Raw genomic sequence first — 21,810 nt, 5'->3', positions numbered from 1 at the left:
TTACACAAAAATATAATAATTTGTTTTACCTTCTTTTTCTGTTTTTTGTGATCAACAAGTTGAATTTAATTTATTTTATACAGGACTATTTTTCTTGTTTTGTGGGACAAGCTTTTACAGGTCCAACCTTTTTTTACTCTGGTACATGACTATCAGACAAGTGTTATTGTCGATCCCTGCTATTGGCCTTCAATTGATTTTTACTCTTTGGTTAGGTTCTTGTCTCATTGCCCCATTCTATTCTCAATTCTTTTTTTTTTATTTAAGTATTGCTACATTCTTTATCCACAAAATCAATGAAAATTGATATCACATGAATAATAATGAATAAACAGTATATAATAAATTTTATTTGCTTTTGTTATATATATTTCCTTATTTGAGAATAACAAAAATTTCACAACAGTTAAACTTATGTAATGGGTCTTTTAATTAAATTATGAAACAATGCTTCTTCAATATAATGTTGTCTGTTACAATAAGTCCATTAATATTTGTGTTCTTGTTTCTGTGTATGATTCCCTCTACACTTGCATGAAACATAAACTCATGATTTAAGGAAAAACTGGCTTAAAATATCTTTTTCATTGTGCAATATAACCTTACCAACTAACGATCCTTCCATAGAGTTAACAGGTATCTCCTGTATACAGGACGTAGATTTCATACCAGAACTAGTGATGTGAATCTGTGGTAGACAGACCACTAAAGTGGGAGGTAGCGTATTAGATGTAACAGCTGACATCAGATTCTGGGAAATGTCTACACTGGGTTCTGTCAGGTGTAAAGGTGATTGGTGGATAAATATAGCACAACTTTTAACCTCTATCTGAAATATTAAAAAAACAAAGGTTTTGTCAGGTTTAGTGATGATTGATTGATAAATATTTTAAACACAACTTTTAACCTCTATCAGAAATATTAAATAACCAGGGACTGTCAGGTTAAGTGGTGATTGGTAGAGAAATATAGCACACCTTTTAACCTCTATCTGAAATATTGAATAACTAAGGTCAGTTTGTCAACGTATATTTGTACCACCTAACAGAAGTTCCAATGAAAACTTTGTTATAAGATCTTATAAATATTGTAATAATATCTATTCATGTTGGAACAAATATTCTATACCATTTATTCCGTTAGGAACATATTCTGTAATATTTATTCCTGTGGAAATAATGTTCCAGAATATTTTTTCCTTTTGGAACTTATATTATGATGGAACTTTTATTCTGTGACAAGTCATGTTTAGTGATGATTGGTGGATATATATAGCACAACTTTTAACCTCTATCTGAAATATTGAATAACAAGGGTCTGTTAGCTATAGGTTAAGTGGTGATTGGTTGATAAATATAGCACAACTTTGAGCCTCTATCTAAAATTTGAATAACAAGGTTCTGTCAGGTTAAGTTGTGATTAGTGGATTATATCACTTGTATTATAAGATTATTTAAGATATCAAAACATGTATAAAACTATTAAAACAGAAATGATCATAAAAATATCAGAATGTTTCAACTACTGACTAGGTTCCTACTTGGCACATGGAAATAGATTTTAGTACTTAATACTGCTTTAGTATTAATCTGATATTAAAAGTAATGTTTATCAAATAATAACATTTATCTTTGAACAATATCAATTTCTTGCCAACTTTCATCTCTGTTTTATTATTTTATTTAAAAAACCTTACATGTACTTGAAGCATCCTCAGTAAAGGAAACATGGCTGCCAGTTTTTCGCCCCACTGATCTTTGACCTTTGTATCTGTCTTCTTATTGGTGGGTTTCTGAGATGTAGATCTGTTTCTGGAATGTGTTTTAGTTTTGGTGAAAGATGTTGTATCTAATGCTACTGATCCTGTACTGGAAGCTGAAGAATAAATAAATCACTGGATCATCACAGACTATGAGGAATCAATTTGACATTCTAATGTATCATCATTTGAACATTAAACTAATTGAATAATTAGTTATTATTTAATTTTGATGGCATCAATTCACAATTGCTGCTTTGAAAACATATGCACAAGCGTAATGACGTCTAACAAATTTCAAACGTATGATTTACGTGGTTTTCTGTCAGTTTCATTAGGATGGAGATAACAATATTATATATGACACGTGTTGTAATAATCTTTATTTTTACCTACCCTGTGACATGAGATAACAATATTATATATGACACGTGTTGTAATAATCTTTATTTTTACCTACCCTGTGACATGAGATAACAATATTATATATGACAAGTGTTGTAATAATCTTTATTTTTACCTACCCTGTGACATGTAATAACAATATTATATATGACAAGTGTTGTAATAATCTTTATTTTTACCTACCCTGTGACATGAGATAACAATATTATATATGACACGTGTTGTAATAATCTTTATTTTTACCTACCCTGTGACATGAGATAACAATATTATATATGACAAGTGTTGTAATAATCTTTATTTTTACCTACCCTGTGACATGTAATAACAATATTATATATGACAAGTGTTGTAATAATCTTTATTTTTACCTACCCTGTGACATGAGATAACAATATTATATATGACACGTGTTGTAATAATCTTTATTTTTACCTACCCTGTGACATGAGATAACAATATTATATATGACAAGTGTTGTAATAATCTTTATTTTTACCTACCCTGTGACATGTAATAACAATATTATATATGACACGTGTTGTAATAAGCTTTATTTTTACCTACCCTGTGACATGTGATAACAATATTATATATGACACGTGTTGTAATAATCTTTATTTTTACCTACCCTGTGACATGTGATAACAATATTATATATGACACGTGTTGTAATAATCTTTATTTTACCTACCCTGTGACATATGCTGTAAGGGAAAAGCTGCTTGGGCAATAGCTTGATCAACCTGTACAGGTTCTTTCTTGTGCTCTGTTGATGTTTCTTTCTTCTTTGGTCTATACTCAAACCAGTCTGACAAAGATGGATCTATAGCACATATAATACCTTCTGTATTTAGTAACAGTAAGCTTGGCACTGGAAAATATAACAATTGGTTAATAACTTAATCTGGAGATGCTTATTACTGCTTTGTTAACAACTGTTAATCCTAAAATGTCACATACAAAGGGTTCAATAATACACATCCACTTAGTTCTGTGAAAGCTATTCTACATTTTCTAATATGTTAAATTAAGGTTTTATAATTTGATTTCTCAATATTTGCTACTATTTAGAATGAAAGGATGTTTGGGGATAAGTGTGTAGATTAATGGTATCATTTCTCAGCAATACAACAGCATGCACTTTATTTATCAAATTTTCAGGTTTTTGTTTTATCTTTTAAAAGAAAATATATGCAAATTATTATTTTGTTGTTAAATTGATTGTCAGTTAAAGGGAGATAATCCCAAGTATTTTTTTTTATTAATTTGAAAATTCTACATTTGTAATACTGGGACCAATATATCAATGTATTAGTTCCACCTTAAATTTAAAAAAAACTTGAATTGACATAGAATTTAAAATGTTTGCAAATACTACTCTGTAACAATCTTACAACAATAAAAACAGACAATGCGAATTCAAAGCTTCTTTAATAATTCTATAGGGTTGTTAAAGCGTTGAACACCCACACATTTTTGAAAATGAAGCGTTTCCACGCTTCATACAAAATGCACTTTGGTCTAGCTTGTCAGTAGAATGTATATACTATTTGTAAAGTTTTCAATACAAACCATCAGATACAGTCTTTTCATGGGGTAACTGTACAGTGAATGTTAGGAAGTCATTCTTATCTTCTGTAAGAGGAGAGGGGTTCCTAAAGTATTCTGTAGATATTAGTTTGTTTGTATTGGCAGGACAGCATACAACAGGAATTATAGATCCGGCCTGTATATCTATAAAAAAATATTGCCTATTTATTACCATCTTTAGAATCAGAATTATACACAGTCATAGTTCCTGGATATTAACCCTTTCGCCGATGAGTCCCGGTTTACCGGGATTCACGCTTCAGACAGCTGACGATGAGTCACGTTTTACCGGGATCAGAATACCTCTTTTATATTTCCCGCTCAAAAAAGTGCAAACATGAGTTATCTTTCTTAGATAAATACCCGGTTGAAAGTGTAAACATGGCGCTTCCGTTTGTTGAAAACCGTGTCAAAATCAGAGGAAATTTACGGAATTTACAAGAATTTGAAATGAGGGAACATTTTTTTTGAGGGAATATGGAAGAATTGAAGCCAAACTAGTATACTTTTTTGACATATAAAAATGTCTTTTTATGTACAAAACACTTGGAATGGACATCGTTCAGTGTGAGGAATTTGTTCAGCCTCATAAAATTTTTCAAAATTTTGCCGTTTTGGTTTAAAAAATTATGATTTGGGGTCAAAGAGCAGAATTTGAGAATTTCACCTAGATAATGCCGAAAATTTGAAAATTTGAATATTTTATGAAGAAAAAATTATGAAAACATGAACAAAACTGTGAACATGGTGTTAGTGAATGAAATAAATACACAAATAACTACAAACAAATTTTTATTGACATTTATTATGAAGATCTCCCACTTGAGTAATAGTAGCCAGGGAAGCCATCGTCTCAGAGTAGCTTCTGTCTGGGCAGCAATCGGTGAAAGGGTTAAAAAGTTTTTATGACTACTGTATCAGAGAAAAACTTTTGGCCTTTATATCTAATGAAATAATGAAGTTATGGTAACTTATAGGGAAGAATAAGATTCTTAATCTACCTTGTAATTAGAGTGAATAGCTGATAATCATACTCCTATTAATTTGATGCTAAAATTTTGATGAAAATTGTTTAGGCTTCCATAAACATGATAAACACACCAGTGCATTAAATAATAAGTGTACATGTCTTTACCATACAAAATAACTTGAACTGACGACAAGGTCCTAGTGTAAGCTGTTACTAGGGATGTGATACATTAATAATAAGTGTACATGTATTTACCATACAAAATAACTTGAACTGACGACAAGGTCCCAGTGTAAGCTGTTACTAGGGATGTGATACATTAATAATAAGTGTACATGTCTTTACCATACAAAATAACTTGAACTGACGACAAGGTCCCAGTGTAAGCTGTTACTAGGGATGTGATACATTAATAATAAGTGTACATGTATTTACCATACAGAATAACTTGAACTGACGACAAGGTCCCAGTGTAAGCTGTTACTAGGGATGTGATACATTAATAATAAGTGTACATGTATTTACCATACAGAATAACTTGAACTGACGACAAGGTCCCAGTGTAAGCTGTTACTAGGGATGTGATACATTAATAATAAGTGTACATGTATTTACCATACAGAATAACTTGCACTGACGACAAGGTCCCAGTGTAAGCTGTTACTAGTGATGTGATACATTAATAATAAGTGTACATGTATTTACCATACAAAATAACTTGAACTGACGACAAGGTCCCAGTGTAAGCTGTTACTAGGGATGTGATACATTAATAATAAGTGTACATGTATTTACCATACAAAATAACTTGAACTGACGACAAGGTTCCAGTGTAAGCTGTTACTAATGATGTGATACATTAAGTAATAAGTGTACATGTATTTACCATACAAAATAACTTGAACAGATGACAAGGTCCCAGTGTAAGCTGTTACTAATGATGTGATACATTAAGTAATAAGTGTACATGTATTTACCATACAAAATAACTTGAACTGACGACAAGGTCCCAGTGTAAGCTGTTACTAATGATGTGATACATTAATAATAAGTGTACATGTATTTACCATACAAAATAACTTGAACTGACGACAAGGTCCCAGTGTAAGCTGTTACTAATGATGTGATACATTAATAATAAGTGTACATGTATTTACCATACAAAATAACTTGAACAGATGACAAGGTCCCAGTGTAAGCTGTTACTAATGATGTGATACATTAAGTAATAAGTGTACATGTATTTACCATACAAAATAACTTGAACTGACGACAAGGTTCCAGTGTAAGCTGTTACTAATGATGTGATACATTAAGTAATAAGTGTACATGTATTTACCATACAAAATAACTTGAACTGACGACAAGGTCCCAGTGTAAGCTGTTACTAATGATGTGATACATTAATAATAAGTGTACATGTATTTACCATACAAAATAACTTGAACAGATGACAAGGTCCCAGTGTAAGCTGTTACTAATGATGTGATACATTAAGTAATAAGTGTACATGTATTTACCATACAAAATAACTTGAACTGACGACAAGGTCCCAGTGTAAGCTGTTACTAGGGATGTGATACATTAATAATAAGTGTACATGTCTTTACCATACAAAATAACTTGAACAGATGACAAGGTTCCAGTGTAAGCTGTTACTAATGATGTGATACATTAAGTAATAAGTGTACATGTCTTTACCATACAAAATAACTTGAACTGACGACAAGGTCCCAGTGTAAGCTGTTACTAATGATGTGATACATTAAGTAAGAAGTGTACATGTCTTTACCATACAAAATAACTTGAACTGACGACAAGGTCCCAGTGTAAGCTGTTACTAATGATGTGATACATTAATAATAAGTGTACATGTATTTACCATACAAAATAACTTGAACAGATGACAAGGTCCCAGTGTAAGCTGTTACTAATGATGTGATACATTAATAATAAGTGTACATGTCTTTACCATACAAAATAACTTGAACAGATGACAAGGTCCCAGTGTAAGCTGTTACTAATGATGTGATACATTAATAATAAGTGTACATGTATTTACCATACAAAATAACTTGAACTGACGACAAGGTCCCAGTGTAAGCTGTTACTAATGATGTGATACATTAATAATAAGTGTACATGTATTTACCATACAAAATAACTTGAACTGACGACAAGGTCCCAGTGTAAGCTGTTACTAATGATGTGATACATTAAGTAATAAGTGTACATGTCTTTACCATACAGAATAACTTGAACTGACGACAAGGTTCCAGTGTAAGCTGTTACTAATGATGTGATACATTAATAATAAGTGTACATGTCTTTACCATACAAAATAACTTGAACTGACGACAAGGTCCCAGTGTAAGCTGTTACTAATGATGTGATACATTAATAATAAGTGTACATGTATTTACCATACAAAATAACTTGAACAGATGACAAGGTCCCAGTGTAAGCTGTTACTAATGATGTGATACATTAATAATAAGTGTACATGTCTTTACCATACAAAATAACTTGAACAGATGACAAGGTCCCAGTGTAAGCTGTTACTAATGATGTGATACATTAATAATAAGTGTACATGTATTTACCATACAAAATAACTTGAACTGACGACAAGGTCCCAGTGTAAGCTGTTACTAATGATGTGATACATTAATAATAAGTGTACATGTCTTTACCATACAAAATAACTTGACCTGACGACAAGGTCCCAGTGTGAGCTGTTACTAATGATGTGATACATTAATAATAAGTGTACATGTATTTACCATACAAAATAACTTGAACTGACGACAAGGTCCCAGTGTAAGCTGTTACTAATGATGTGATACATTAAGTAATAAGTGTACATGTCTTTACCATACAAAATAACTTGAACTGACGACAAGGTTCCAGTGTAAGCTGTTACTAGGGATGTGATACATTAAGTAATAAGTGTACATGTCTTTACCATACAAAATAACTTGAACTGACGACAAGGTCCCAGTGTAAGCTGTTACTAATGATGTGATACATTAAGTAAGAAGTGTACATGTATTTACCATACAGAATAACTTGAACTGACGACAAGGTCCCAGTGTAAGCTGTTACTAGGGATGCGATACATTAATAATAAGTGTACATGTATTTACCATACAGAATAACTTGAACTGACGACAAGGTCCCAGTGTAAGCTGTTACTAATGATGTGATACATTAATAATAAGTGTACATGTCTTTACCATACAGAATAACTTGAACAGACGACAAGGTCCCAGTGTAAGCTGTTACTAGGGATGTGATACATTAATAATAAGTGTACATGTCTTTACCATACAGAATAACTTGAACTGATGACAAGGTCCCAGTGTAAGCTGTTACTAGGGATGTGATACATTAATAATAAGTGTACATGTATTTACCATACAAAATAACTTGAACTGACGACAAGTTCCCAGTGTAAGCTGTTACTAGGGATGTGATACATTAATAATAAGTGTACATGTATTTACCATACAAAATAACTTGAACTGACGACAAGGTCCCAGTGTAAGCTGTTACTAGGGATGTGATACATTAATAATAAGTGTACATGTCTTTACCATACAGAATAACTTGAACTGATGACAAGGTCCCAGTGTAAGCTGTTACTAATGATGTGATACATTAATAATAAGTGTACATGTCTTTACCATACAGAATAACTTGAACTGATGACAAGGTCCCAGTGTAAGCTGTTACTAATGATGTGATACATTAATAATAAGTGTACATGTCTTTACCATACAAAATAACTTGAACTGATGACAAGGTCCCAGTGTAAGCTGTTACTAGTGATGTGATACATTAATAATAAGTGTACATGTATTTACCATACAGAATAACTTGAACAGATGACAAGGTCCCAGTGTAAGCTGTTACTAATGATGTGATACATTAATAATAAGTGTACATGTCTTTACCATACAAAATAACTTGAACTGATGACAAGGTCCCAGTGTAAGCTGTTACTAATGATGTGATACATTAATAATAAGTGTACATGTCTTTACCATACAAAATAACTTGAACTGACGACAAGGTCCCAGTGTAAGCTGTTACTAGTGATGTGATACATTAATAATAAGTGTACATGTATTTACCATACAGAATAACTTGAACTGACGACAAGGTCCCAGTGTAAGCTGTTACTAATGATGTGATACATTAAGTAATAAGTGTACATGTCTTTACCATACAAAATAACTTGAACTGACGACAAGGTTCCAGTGTAAGCTGTTACTAGGGATGTGATACATTAAGTAATAAGTGTACATGTCTTTACCATACAAAATAACTTGAACTGACGACAAGGTCCCAGTGTAAGCTGTTACTAATGATGTGATACATTAATAATAAGTGTACATGTATTTACCATACAAAATAACTTGAACTGACGACAAGGTCCCAGTGTAAGCTGTTACTAATGATGTGATACATTAAGTAATAAGTGTACATGTATTTACCATACAGAATAACTTGAACTGACGACAAGGTCCCAGTGTAAGCTGTTACTAGGGATGCGATACATTAAGTAATAAGTGTACATGTATTTACCATACAGAATAACTTGAACTGACGACAAGGTCCCAGTGTAAGCTGTTACTAGGGATGCGATACATTAATAATAAGTGTACATGTCTTTACCATACAGAATAACTTGAACAGATGACAAGGTCCCAGTGTAAGCTGTTACTAATGATGCGATACATTAATAATAAGTGTACATGTCTTTACCATACAAAATAACTTGAACTGACGACAAGGTCCCAGTGTAAGCTGTTACTAGGGATGTGATACATTAAGTAAGAAGTGTACATGTATTTACCATACAAAATAACTTGAACTGACGACAAGGTTCCAGTGTAAGCTGTTACTAATGATGTGATACATTAATAATCAGTGTACATGTCTTTACAATACAAAATAACTTGAACTGACGACAAGGTCCCAGTGTAAGCTGTTACTAGGGATGCGATACATTAATAATAAGTGTACATGTATTTACCATACAAAATAACTTGAACTGACGACAAGGTCCCAGTGTAAGCTGTTACTAATGTCAGTAATGATGTGATACATTAATAATAAGTGTACATGTATTTACCATACATAATAACTTGAACTGACGACAAGGTCCCAGTGTAAGCTGTTACTAATGATGTGATACATTAATAATAAGTGTACATGTATTTACCATACAAAATAACTTGAACTGATGACAAGGTCCCAGTGTAAGCTGTTACTAATGATGTGATACATTAATAATAAGTGTACATGTCTTTACCATACAAAATAACTTGAACAGATGACAAGGTCCCAGTGTAAGCTGTTACTAATGATGTGATACATTAATAATAAGTGTACATGTATTTACCATACAGAATAACTTGAACTGACGACAAGGTCCCAGTGTAAGCTGTTACTAATGATGTGATACATTAAGTAATAAGTGTACATGTCTTTACCATACAAAATAACTTGAACAGATGACAAGGTCCCAGTGTAAGCTGTTACTAGGGATGTGATACATTAATAATAAGTGTACATGTCTTTACCATACAGAATAACTTGAACAGATGACAAGGTCCCAGTGTAAGCTGTTACTAATGATGTGATACATTAAGTAATAAGTGTACATGTATTTACCATACATAATAACTTGAACTGACGACAAGGTTCCAGTGTAAGCTGTTACTAATGATGTGATACATTAATAAGAAGTGTACATGTCTTTACCATACAAAATAACTTGAACAGATGACAAGGTCCCAGTGTAAGCTGTTACTAATGATGTGATACATTAATAATAAGTGTACATGTATTTACCATACAGAATAACTTGAACAGATGACAAGGTCCCAGTGTAAGCTGTTACTAATGATGTGATACATTAAGTAATAAGTGTACATGTATTTACCATACAAAATAACTTGAACAGATGACAAGGTCCCAGTGTAAGCTGTTACTAATGATGTGATACATTAAGTAATAAGTGTACATGTCTTTACCATACAAAATAACTTGAACAGATGACAAGGTCCCAGTGTAAGCTGTTACTAATGATGTGATACATTAATAATAAGTGTACATGTATTTACCATACAAAATAACTTGAACTGACGACAAGGTCCCAGTGTAAGCTGTTACTAGGGATGCGATACATTAATAATAAGTGTACATGTATTTACCATACAAAATAACTTGAACTGACGACAAGGTCCCAGTGTAAGCTGTTACTAATGATGTGATACATTAAGTAATAAGTGTACATGTCTTTACCATACAGAATAACTTGAACAGATGACAAGGATCCAGTGTAAGCTGTTACTAATGATGTGATACATTAATAATAAGTGTACATGTCTTTACCATACAAAATAACTTGAACAGATGACAAGGTCCCAGTGTAAGCTGTTACTAGGGATGCGATACATTAATAATAAGTGTACATGTATTTACCATACAAAATAACTTGAACTGACGACAAGGTCCCAGTGTAAGCTGTTACTAATGTCAGTAATGATGTGATACATTAATAATAAGTGTACATGTATTTACCATACAGAATAACTTGAACTGACGACAAGGTCCCAGTGTAAGCTGTTACTAATGATGTGATACATTAAGTAATAAGTGTACATGTCTTTACCATACAAAATAACTTGAACTGACGACAAGGTCCCAGTGTAAGCTGTTACTAATGATGTGATACATTAATAATAAGTGTACATGTATTTACCATACAAAATAACTTGAACTGACGACAAGGTTCCAGTGTAAGCTGTTACTAATGATGTGATACATTAATAATAAGTGTACATGTATTTACCATACAAAATAACTTGAACTGATGACAAGGTCCCAGTGTAAGCTGTTACTAATGATGTGATACATTAAGTAATAAGTGTACATGTCTTTACCATACAAAATAACTTGAACTGACGACAAGGTTCCAGTGTAAGCTGTTACTAATGATGTGATACATTAAGTAATAAGTGTACATGTCTTTACCATACAAAATAACTTGAACAGATGACAAGGTCCCAGTGTAAGCTGTTACTAATGATGTGATACATTAAGTAAGAAGTGTACATGTCTTTACCATACAGAATAACTTGAACTGACGACAAGGTTCCAGTGTAAGCTGTTACTAATGATGTGATACATTAATAATAAGTGTACATGTCTTTACCATACAAAATAACTTGAACAGATGACAAGGTCCCAGTGTAAGCTGTTACTAATGATGTGATACATTAATAATAAGTGTACATGTCTTTACCATACAAAATAACTTGAACTGACGACAAGGTCCCAGTGTAAGCTGTTACTAGGGATGTGATACATTAAGTAAGAAGTGTACATGTCTTTACCATACAAAATAACTTGAACAGATGACAAGGTTCCAGTGTAAGCTGTTACTAATGATGTGATACATTAAGTAATAAGTGTACATGTATTTACCATACAAAATAACTTGAACAGATGACAAGGTCCCAGTGTAAGCTGTTACTAATGATGTGATACATTAATAATAAGTGTACATGTATTTACCATACAGAATAACTTGAACTGACGACAAGGTCCCAGTGTAAGCTGTTACTAATGATGTGATACATTAAGTAAGAAGTGTACATGTATTTACCATACAAAATAACTTGAACTGACGACAAGGTTCCAGTGTAAGCTGTTACTAATGATGTGATACATTAATAATAAGTATACATGTCTTTACCATACAAAATAACTTGAACTGATGACAAGGTCCCAGTGTAAGCTGTTACTTATGATGTGATACATTAAGTAAGAAGTGTACATGTCTTTACCATACAGAATAACTTGAACTGACGACAAGGTCCCAGTGTAAGCTGTTACTAGGGATGTGATACATTAATAATAAGTGTACATGTCTTTACCATACAGAATAACTTGAACTGACGACAAGGTCCCAGTGTAAGCTGTTACTAGGGATGTGATACATTAAGTAATAAGTGTACATGTCTTTACCATACAAAATAACTTGAACAGATGACAAGGTCCCAGTGTAAGCTGTTACTAATGATGTGATACATTAATAATAAGTGTACATGTCTTTACCATACAAAATAACTTGAACTGATGACAAGGTTCCAGTGTAAGCTGTTACTAGGGATGTGATACATTAAGTAATAAGTGTACATGTATTTACCATACAGAATAACTTGAACTGACGACAAGGTCCCAGTGTAAGCTGTTACTAATGATGTGATACATTAATAATAAGTGTACATGTCTTTACCATACAAAATAACTTGAACAGATGACAAGGTCCCAGTGTAAGCTGTTACTAATGATGTGATACATTAAGTAATAAGTGTACATGTATTTACCATACAGAATAACTTGAACTGATGATAAGGTCCCAGTGTAAGCTGTTACTAATGTCAGTAATGATGTGATACATTAATAATAAGTGTACATGTATTTACCATACAGAAGAACTTGAACTGACGACAAGGTCCCAGTGTAAGCTGTTACTAATGATGTGATACATTAAGTAATAAGTGTACATGTATTTACCATACAGAATAACTTGAACTGACGACAAGGTCCCAGTGTAAGCTGTTACTAGGGATGCGATACATTAATAATAAGTGTACATGTATTTACCATACAAAATAACTTGAACTGACGACAAGGTCCCAGTGTAAGCTGTTACTAATGATGTGATACATTAATAATAAGTGTACATGTCTTTACCATACAAAATAACTTGAACAGATGACAAGGTCCCAGTGTAAGCTGTTACTAATGATGTGATACATTAATAATAAGTGTACATGTATTTACCATACAAAATAACTTGAACTGACGACAAGGTCCCAGTGTAAGCTGTTACTAATGATGTGATACATTAAGTAAGAAGTGTACATGTATTTACCATACAAAATAACTTGAACAGATGACAAGGTTCCAGTGTAAGCTGTTACTAATGATGTGATACATTAATAATAAGTGTACATGTCTTTACCATACAAAATAACTTGAACAGATGACAAGGTCCCAGTGTAAGCTGTTACTAATGATGTGATACATTAATAAGAAGTGTACATGTATTTACCATACAGAATAACTTGAACTGACGACAAGGTCCCAGTGTAAGCTGTTACTAATGATGTGATACATTAAGTAATAAGTGTACATGTCTTTACCATACAAAATAACTTGAACTGACGACAAGGTTCCAGTGTAAGCTGTTACTAGGGATGTGATACATTAAGTAAGAAGTGTACATGTATTTACCATACAAAATAACTTGAACAGATGACAAGGTTCCAGTGTAAGCTGTTACTAATGATGTGATACATTAATAATAAGTGTACATGTATTTACCATACAAAATAACTTGAACTGACGACAAGGTCCCAGTGTAAGCTGTTACTAGGGATGTGATACATTAATAATAAGTGTACATGTCTTTACCATACAGAATAACTTGAACTGACGACAAGGTCCCAGTGTAAGCTGTTACTAGGGATGTGATACATTAATAATAAGTGTACATGTATTTACCATACAGAATAACTTGAACTGACGACAAGGTCCCAGTGTAAGCTGTTACTAATGATGTGATACATTAAGTAAGAAGTGTACATGTATTTACCATACAGAATAACTTGAACTGACGACAAGGTCCCAGTGTAAGCTGTTACTAATGATGTGATACATTAAGTAATAAGTGTACATGTCTTTACCATACAAAATAACTTGAACAGATGACAAGGTCCCAGTGTAAGCTGTTACTAATGATGTGATACATTAATAATAAGTGTACATGTATTTACCATACAAAATAACTTGAACTGACGACAAGGTCCCAGTGTAAGCTGTTACTAATGATGTGATACATTAAGTAATAAGTGTACATGTCTTTACCATACAGAATAACTTGAACTGACGACAAGGTTCCAGTGTAAGCTGTTACTAATGATGTGATACATTAAGTAAGAAGTGTACATGTCTTTACCATACAAAATAACTTGAACTGACGACAAGGCCCCAGTGTAAGCTGTTACTAATGATGTGATACATTAATAATAAGTGTACATGTATTTACCATACAAAATAACTTGAACTGACGACAAGGTCCCAGTGTAAGCTGTTACTAATGTCAGTAATGATGTGATACATTAATAATAAGTGTACATGTATTTACCATACAGAATAACTTGAACTGACGACAAGGTCCCAGTGTAAGCTGTTACTAATGATGTGATACATTAAGTAATAAGTGTACATGTCTTTACCATACAAAATAACTTGAACTGACGACAAGGTTCCAGTGTAAGCTGTTACTAGGGATGTGATACATTAAGTAAGAAGTGTACATGTATTTACCATACAAAATAACTTGAACAGATGACAAGGTCCCAGTGTAAGCTGTTACTAGGGATGTGATACATTAATAATAAGTGTACATGTCTTTACCATACAAAATAACTTGAACTGACGACAAGGTTCCAGTGTAAGCTGTTACTAGGGATGTGATACATTAATAAGAAGTGTACATGTATTTACCATACAGAATAACTTGAACAGATGATAAGGTCCCAGTGTAAGCTGTTACTAATGATGTGATACATTAATAATAAGTGTACATGTATTTACCATACAAAATAACTTGAACTGACGACAAGGTCCCAGTGTAAGCTGTTACTAGGGATGCGATACATTAAGTAATAAGTGTACATGTATTTACCATACAGAATAACTTGAACTGACGACAAGGTTCCAGTGTAAGCTGTTACTAATGATGTGATACATTAATAATAAGTGTACATGTCTTTACCATACAGAATAACTTGAACTGACGACAAGGTCCCAGTGTAAGCTGTTACTAGGGATGTGATACATTAATAATAAGTGTACATGTCTTTACCATACAGAATAACTTGAACTGACGACAAGGTCCCAGTGTAAGCTGTTACTAGGGATGTGATACATTAAGTAAGAAGTGTACATGTCTTTACCATACAAAATAACTTGAACTGACGACAAGGTCCCAGTGTAAGCTGTTACTAATGATGTGATACATTAAGTAAGAAGTGTACATGTATTTACCATACAAAATAACTTGAACAGATGACAAGGTTCCAGTGTAAGCTGTTACTAATGATGTGATACATTAAGTAATAAGTGTACATGTATTTACCATACAGAATAACTTGAACTGACGACAAGGTCCCAGTGTAAGCTGTTACTAATGATGTGATACATTAAGTAATAAGTGTACATGTATTTACCATACAAAATAACTTGAACAGATGACAAGGTCCCAGTGTAAGCTGTTACTAGGGATGCGATACATTAATAATAAGTGTACATGTATTTACCATACAAAATAACTTGAACTGACGACAAGGTCCCAGTGTAAGCTGTTACTAATGATGTGATACATTAATAATAAGTGTACATGTCTTTACCATACAGAATAACTTGAACTGACGACAAGGTCCCAGTGTAAGCTGTTACTAGGGATGCGATACATTAATAATAAGTGTACATGTCTTTACCATACAAAATAACTTGAACTGACGACAAGGTCCCAGTGTAAGCTGTTACTAATGATGTGATACATTAATAATAAGTGTACATGTATTTACCATACAAAATAACTTGAACTGACGACAAGGTCCCAGTGTAAGCTGTTACTAATGATGTGATACATTAATAATAAGTGTACATGTCTTTACCATACAAAATAACTTGAACTGATGACAAGGTCCCAGTGTAAGCTGTTACTAATGATGTGATACATTAATAATAAGTGTACATGTATTTACCATACAAAATAACTTGAACTGACGACAAGGTCCCAGTGTAAGCTGTTACTAGTGATGTGATACACTGCTTCATTTCAAAACCATTTACATTCACTTCAAGTAACGGTAACACTGCTTGGTCGTCATCTACAAGAGGTTAAAGGTCACTGAACATCAAGAATGTACACATTATATAATAGAAAATAGTCATTACTACAGATCTGATTATTATGTTGTATGATTCAACAATTCAAAAGAGAAAACTAACAGCTTGATTTATGTATAAAATGATAAACATAGCAAAATACTTATTTAAAATTTATTTCTTACATTTAGTTTGCTTCGGCAAAAATAAAATTAAACAAGATTGTGTCAATAGTACACTCACACTATCATTTCTATATTCAGTGAACTGTGAAATTGGGGTGAAAACTCTAATTTGGCATTACAATTAGAAAAATAATATCATGGGGAAAATTTGTACAAAGTTTTTTGTAGTTTGTGAGATGCCTGGTAATTTTGTTTACCTATAGTAAAATATCATCAGTTATTATTTACCTATGGTGAAAACATCTTCCATTAGACTGTTAGTATTTATATCTGTTGGCCTTGGTGAATTCTGTGTCCATGATTGGTAGATCTCTAGTATCAATAGGAGGTTGGCTTTGTTTAAATTAATTGAGATTTCTGGGAGCTCATACATCTTTTCTACTTTAGGAAGGTGGCTATTTGTCCTATATAAAAATAAATACATAAGAATAATTGATACAGCAGTTTGTATTAATATGAAAAACTAATTATACTTATAAAATAAAAGACATCTTAAAATCAACATATTGTTAACAATAGACAAATGTTTTTACAATAAGCAATTAATTATCTTGTGTATAGTAAAATTATGAATAAATGATAAATAAAAGAGATGTGGTTATACACCAATGAGACAGCAACCCAATGACAAAATCAATCAAGACATCTAGAGGTCAATATACAGTCTTTAACAATGGACCTGTGTCTATATAATATATCAAGGTATTAATCATTGCAGGTATATTAAGGTTTTAATAAATTTAACAGAAATAATCGAAGACTGACAATCAACATAACAATAAGAACATACACAAGACATATAACTAATAATTAGTAAATTGTAAGGTATCTTTGCCAAAGTACATACACAAGACATATAACTAGTTGTAAGGTATCTTTGCCAAAGGACATACACAAGACATATAACTAATTGTAAGGTATCTTTGCCAAAGTACATACACAAGACATATAACTAGTTGTAAGGTATCTTTGCCAAAGGACATACACAAGACATATAACTAATTGTAAGGTATCTTTGCCAAAGTACATACACAAGACATATAACTAATTGTAAGGTATCTTTGCCAAAGTACATACACAAGACATATAACTAATTGTAAGGTATCTTTGCCAAAGTACATACACAAGACATATAACTAATTGTAAGGTATCTTTGCCAAACTACAATTTCCCTGAAAGCAGGCAGCTACAACTGTCCCAGGTTTTATATAATACAGCTGATTATGACATACTGTTTATACTGACAACAGAGAACCAGTTTTATTTCTTACCAGTACATTGTTAGCTGAAGTTTCCTAGTATATAGAGCTCCACTACAAGGGGGAATAACTGTCACAACATGTGATTTATCTCCCTTTGTATCCTTGGTTACAAGACCAGCAGAGAAATCAAATAACTGAAATAAAAAAAAAGAGAGAAATGAATAAAAGCAATTAAATCTTTTAACTTTATACCCTAGATTATGTAATAAAATAAGGTAGAACTTTTTTCTTAAAATTATACTTTATCTTTATTTCAGTATAAACTCAAGAAATACTAATTCCATTGATATCTAGTTGATACAAGTATATTTATAAACAATACCACCAGTAAGGGGTCACTTATGCCTGTCTCTTTAAATATGACGTCACATACACAAAACTGTTGATTCTTTAGAAACATACCTTTATCTGTGTGTGTGTGCTTGACAGTGATGTAAAAGATTACTAGATGGTGCCGCCATCTTACTGATTAGCTGTACACCCTAGATACATACCTTTATCTGTGTGTGTGCATGACAGTGATGTAACAGATTACTAGATGGTGCTGCCATCTTACTGATTAGCTGTACACCCTAGATACATACCTTTATCTGTGTGTGTGCATGACAGTGATGTAACAGATTACTAGATGGTGCTGCCATCTTACTGATTAGCTGTACACCCTAGATACATACCTTTATCTGTGTGTGTGCATGACAGTGATGTAACAGATTACTAGATGGTGCTGCCATCTTACTGATTAGCTGTACACCCTAGATACATACCTTTATCTGTGTGTGTGCATGACAGTGATGTAACAGATTACTAGATGGTGCTGCCATCTTACTGATTAGCTGTACACCCTAGATACATACCTTTATCTGTGTGTGTGCATGACAGTGATGTAACAGATTACTAGATGGTGCTGCCATCTTACTGATTAGTTGTACCAGTTTCCGTGGATACATGGAGCTTGTCACTTGGTATTCAAATCTGGCTGATGTTAGATGGACACAAGGAAGGATGTCTACTGTTTCATGTTCTGTTGTAGATCCCTTCAATAGAATTACATTTACATATTTCTCACAAAAAAATAACCACACAAATTTCTGCTAAGTGGTCAATCTTAGGATTTATTTCATTATTAAGTTTTTGTAGTTTTCTGACTATTTGTAATGAAAATCTCATCAATTAATGTAGTGCAAATCGCATCAATTATTGTATTGCAAACCCGCACAAACTATTGTAATGCAAAAATCAATCAATTATATATTGTAATGCAAAAATTAATTAATCATATTGTAATGCAAAAAATAATTAATTACATTGTAATGCAAATCAATTATATTGGAATGCAAATCAATTATATTGTAACACAAATCAATTATATTGTAATGCAAATCAATTACATTGTAACATTAACTATTGTTCAAATATTGTTATGAATGTTTAGCATAGTATACACTGAGAACAGTTATTTGAGGTTAATATGGAATGTTTTCTATAAGTACATAGAGATACAATACCTTTTGATGGTGGACAGTTTTATAAGATTTCTTGGCTATATCACAGGATAGATGTTCAGCATAGTATACACTGAGGACAGTAGTACGAGGTTAATATGGAATGTTTTCTAGATGAGGAGATACAATACCTTTTGATGGTGTACAGTTTTATAAGATTTCTTGGCTATATCACAGGATGGATGTTCAGCATAGTATACACTGAGGACAGTAGTACGAGGTTAATATGGAATGTTTTCTAGATGAGGAGATACAATACCTTTTGATGGTGGACAGTTTTATAAGATTTCTTGGCTATATCACAGGATGGATGTTCAGCATAGTATACACTGAGGACAGTAGTACGAGGTTGATATGGAATGTTTTCTAGATGAGGAGATACAATACCTTTTGATGGTGTACAGTTTTATAAGATTTCTTGGCTATATCACAGGATGGATGTTCAGCATAGTATACACTGAGGACAGTAGTACAAGGTTAATATGGAAGGTTTTCTAGATGAGGAGATACAATACCTTTTGATGGTGTATAGTTTTATAAGATTTCTTGGCTATATCACAGGATGGATGTTCAGCATAGTATACACTGAGGACAGTAGTACGAGGTTAATATGGAATGTTTTCTAGATGAGGAGATACAATACCTTTTGATGGTGTATAGTTTTATAAGATTTCTTGGCTATATCACAGGATGGATGTTCAGCATAGTATACACTGAGGACAGTAGTAAGAGGTTGATATGGAATGTTTTCTAGATGAGGAGATACAATATACCTTTTGATGGTGGACAGTTTTATAAGATTTCTTGGCTATATCACAGGATGGATGTTCAGCATAGTATACACTGAGGACAGTAGTACGAGGTTAATATGGAATGTTTTCTAGATGAGGAGATACAATATACCTTTTGATGGTGTACAGTTTTATAAGATTTCTTGGCTATATCACAGGATGGATGTTCAGCATAGTATACACTGAGGACAGTAGTACGAGGTTAATATGGAATGTTTTCTAGATGAGGAGATACAATACCTTTTGATGGTGTACAGTTTTATAAGATTTCTTGGCTATATCACAGGATGGATGTTCAGCATAGTATACACTGAGGACAGTAGTACGAGGTTAATATGGAAGGTTTTCTAGATGAGGAGATACAATACCTTTTGATGGTGTACAGTTTTATACGATTTCTTGGCTATATCACAGGATGGATGTTCAGCATAGTATACACTGAGGACAGTAGTATGAGGTTAATATGGAATGTTTTCTAGATGAGGAGATACAATACCTTTTGATGGTGTATAGTTTTATAAGATTTCTTGGCTATATCACAGGATGGATGTTCAGCATAGTATACACTGAGGACAGTAGTATGAGGTTAATATGGAATGTTTTCTAGATGAGGAGATACAATACCTTTTGATGGTGTATAGTTTTATAAGATTTCTTGGCTATATCACAGGATGGATGTTCAGCATAGTATACACTGAGGACAGTAGTACGAGGTTAATATGGAATGTTTTCTAGACGAGATGATACAATACCTTTTGATGGTGTACAGTTTTATAAGATTTCTTGGCTATATCACAGGATGGATGTTCAGCATAGTATACACTGAGGACAGTAGTACAAGGTTAATATGGAATGTTTTCTAGATGAGGAGATACAATACCTTTTGATGGTGTACAGTTTTATAAGATTTCTTGGCTATATCACAGGATGGATGTTCAGCATAGTATACACTGAGGACAGTAGTATGAGGTTAATATGGAATGTTTTCTAGATGAGGAGATACAATACCTTTTGATGGTGTACAGTTTTATAAGATTTCTTGGCTATATCACAGGATGGATGTTCAGCATAGTATACACTGAGGACAGTAGTAAGAGGTTGATATGGAATGTTTTCTAGATGAGGAGATACAATATACCTTTTGATGGTGGACAGTTTTATAAGATTTCTTGGCTATATCACAGGATGGATGTTCAGCATAGTATACACTGAGGACAGTAGTACGAGGTTAATATGGAATGTTTTCTAGATGAGGAGATACAATACCTTTTGATGGTGTACAGTTTTATAAGATTTCTTGGCTATATCACAGGATGGATGTTCAGCATAGTATACACTGAGGACAGTAGTACGAGGTTAAT

General features: G+C 32.8%; 1 protein-coding gene across 1 annotated transcript in view; it reads right to left on the bottom strand.

The window, feature by feature from the left end:
• Positions 1-21,810, bottom strand: part of LOC139497250 (intermembrane lipid transfer protein VPS13B-like) — a 102,786-nt gene that overhangs the window by 69,397 nt on the left and 11,579 nt on the right. The window contains exons 8-15 of the mRNA XM_071285398.1: positions 19,011-19,190; positions 18,166-18,290; positions 17,123-17,298; positions 16,586-16,711; positions 3,740-3,901; positions 2,859-3,038; positions 1,697-1,875; positions 607-829 (exon numbers count right to left, since the gene is read on the bottom strand). Of these exons, the coding sequence (XP_071141499.1) occupies positions 607-829; positions 1,697-1,875; positions 2,859-3,038; positions 3,740-3,901; positions 16,586-16,711; positions 17,123-17,298; positions 18,166-18,290; positions 19,011-19,190 (1,351 nt within the window). The remainder of the gene's footprint in view (positions 1-606; positions 830-1,696; positions 1,876-2,858; positions 3,039-3,739; positions 3,902-16,585; positions 16,712-17,122; positions 17,299-18,165; positions 18,291-19,010; positions 19,191-21,810) is intronic.

The sequence above is a fragment of the Mytilus edulis genome, chromosome 12 (assembly GCF_963676685.1).
Source record: "Mytilus edulis chromosome 12, xbMytEdul2.2, whole genome shotgun sequence".
NCBI classification, from domain to species: Eukaryota; Metazoa; Mollusca; class Bivalvia; order Mytilida; family Mytilidae; genus Mytilus; species Mytilus edulis.
The sequence above is the reverse complement of the archived record's forward strand: the minus strand, read 5'-3'. Positions and strand labels throughout refer to the sequence as shown.